Here is a 1,092-nt window from a genome sequence, read left to right as displayed (position 1 = left end):
AGTTAAATTAATCAATAATGAAACCTATAAATGTTGTAATTAAACATTTTGGTAAATTTTTAAATAGGAATTAAGTTAGTCGATAGAATAAAAGAATTATAGCAGCAGCAGTTTTTATAGTAGTAAAACTATTCTATCTAAGTATTAAAATTCTAATTTGTATAATTAAATGTTTATGTATTATTACCTTGTTTTTTTTTTTTATAGGGAATTTCACCACAGGTTGTCAGAGGAAGCTACTATTTTAGAAAACTCTCTTGTAAATCTTTATTTAGCAATGGAAAATCATATGAAACATTTTGGCGGGGAAGCTTTACAAAAAGAAAATGAAGTTATTATAATAAGCGATTTGCTCATTAAAATTTATGCTTTCATCGTTTGTTTATCGAGGTAAAAAAAAAAAAAAAAAGAAAAATTAATTAATTTGTAAATAAATAAAGAATAAAAAAATTTTTTTTTTTTTTTTTTTTTTATAATTAATTTAAAAAATTTTTTTTTGCAGGGCGTCCGATTCTTTTTGCGATGAAAATGAATTTGCGGGTTTCGAAATGTCATTATTAAAAATTTTTGCCAACGATGTATTTTTTCAAACGAAAACCTCTTTGGAACTTATATCGAGACATAAATTGTATTCCTTTTTAAATGATAATATTTCACGATTAACAATTTCAGCTAAAGGATATCCTGTGACTCATCCTTTGGCTCGTGCGTTTTAAAAAAATTTTAATTTAATTTTTCGTCGTTAATCCCGACGCGATTTCCCGGATAATTGTCGGACGTTTGAAAATCCCATAGAATATTTTTAAAAAATTATACCGTTAAAACCAATCGTGCTTTGTTACATATAATAGTTAATTGAAATAAAACAGTATCAATCATTTCATTTAAAAAAAAAAAAAGAAACCTCCTTTACTTTCTCATTCCTTCTTTTGTTACTAAAACCGTTATTGATATTCTAAACGGTTTTCAAAAAAAAAAATTTTTTCTATAGATTTGAAATAATAAAAAAAAATACAATTTTTATTCCGTTTTTGATAAAATCGTTATTATTTCATTCTTTTTTGTTTGAGTAAATGATTTCTAAGAGCTATT

General features: G+C 23.9%; 1 protein-coding gene across 1 annotated transcript in view; it reads right to left on the bottom strand.

The window, feature by feature from the left end:
* Window positions 1-909: 909 nt before the first annotated feature.
* The window catches only part of Phum_PHUM488590 (uncharacterized protein), a gene marked incomplete at both ends in the record, with an annotated part of 2,734 nt that continues 2,551 nt past the window's right edge, over window positions 910-1,092 (bottom strand). The window contains one exon of the mRNA XM_002430462.1: window positions 910-955. Coding sequence (XP_002430507.1) covers window positions 910-955 — 46 coding nt within the window. The remainder of the gene's footprint in view (window positions 956-1,092) is intronic.

The sequence above is a fragment of the Pediculus humanus genome, genomic scaffold (genome assembly GCF_000006295.1).
Source record: "Pediculus humanus corporis 1103172108258 genomic scaffold, whole genome shotgun sequence".
NCBI classification, from domain to species: Eukaryota; Metazoa; Arthropoda; class Insecta; order Psocodea; family Pediculidae; genus Pediculus; species Pediculus humanus.
The sequence above is the reverse complement of the archived record's forward strand: the minus strand, read 5'-3'. Positions and strand labels throughout refer to the sequence as shown.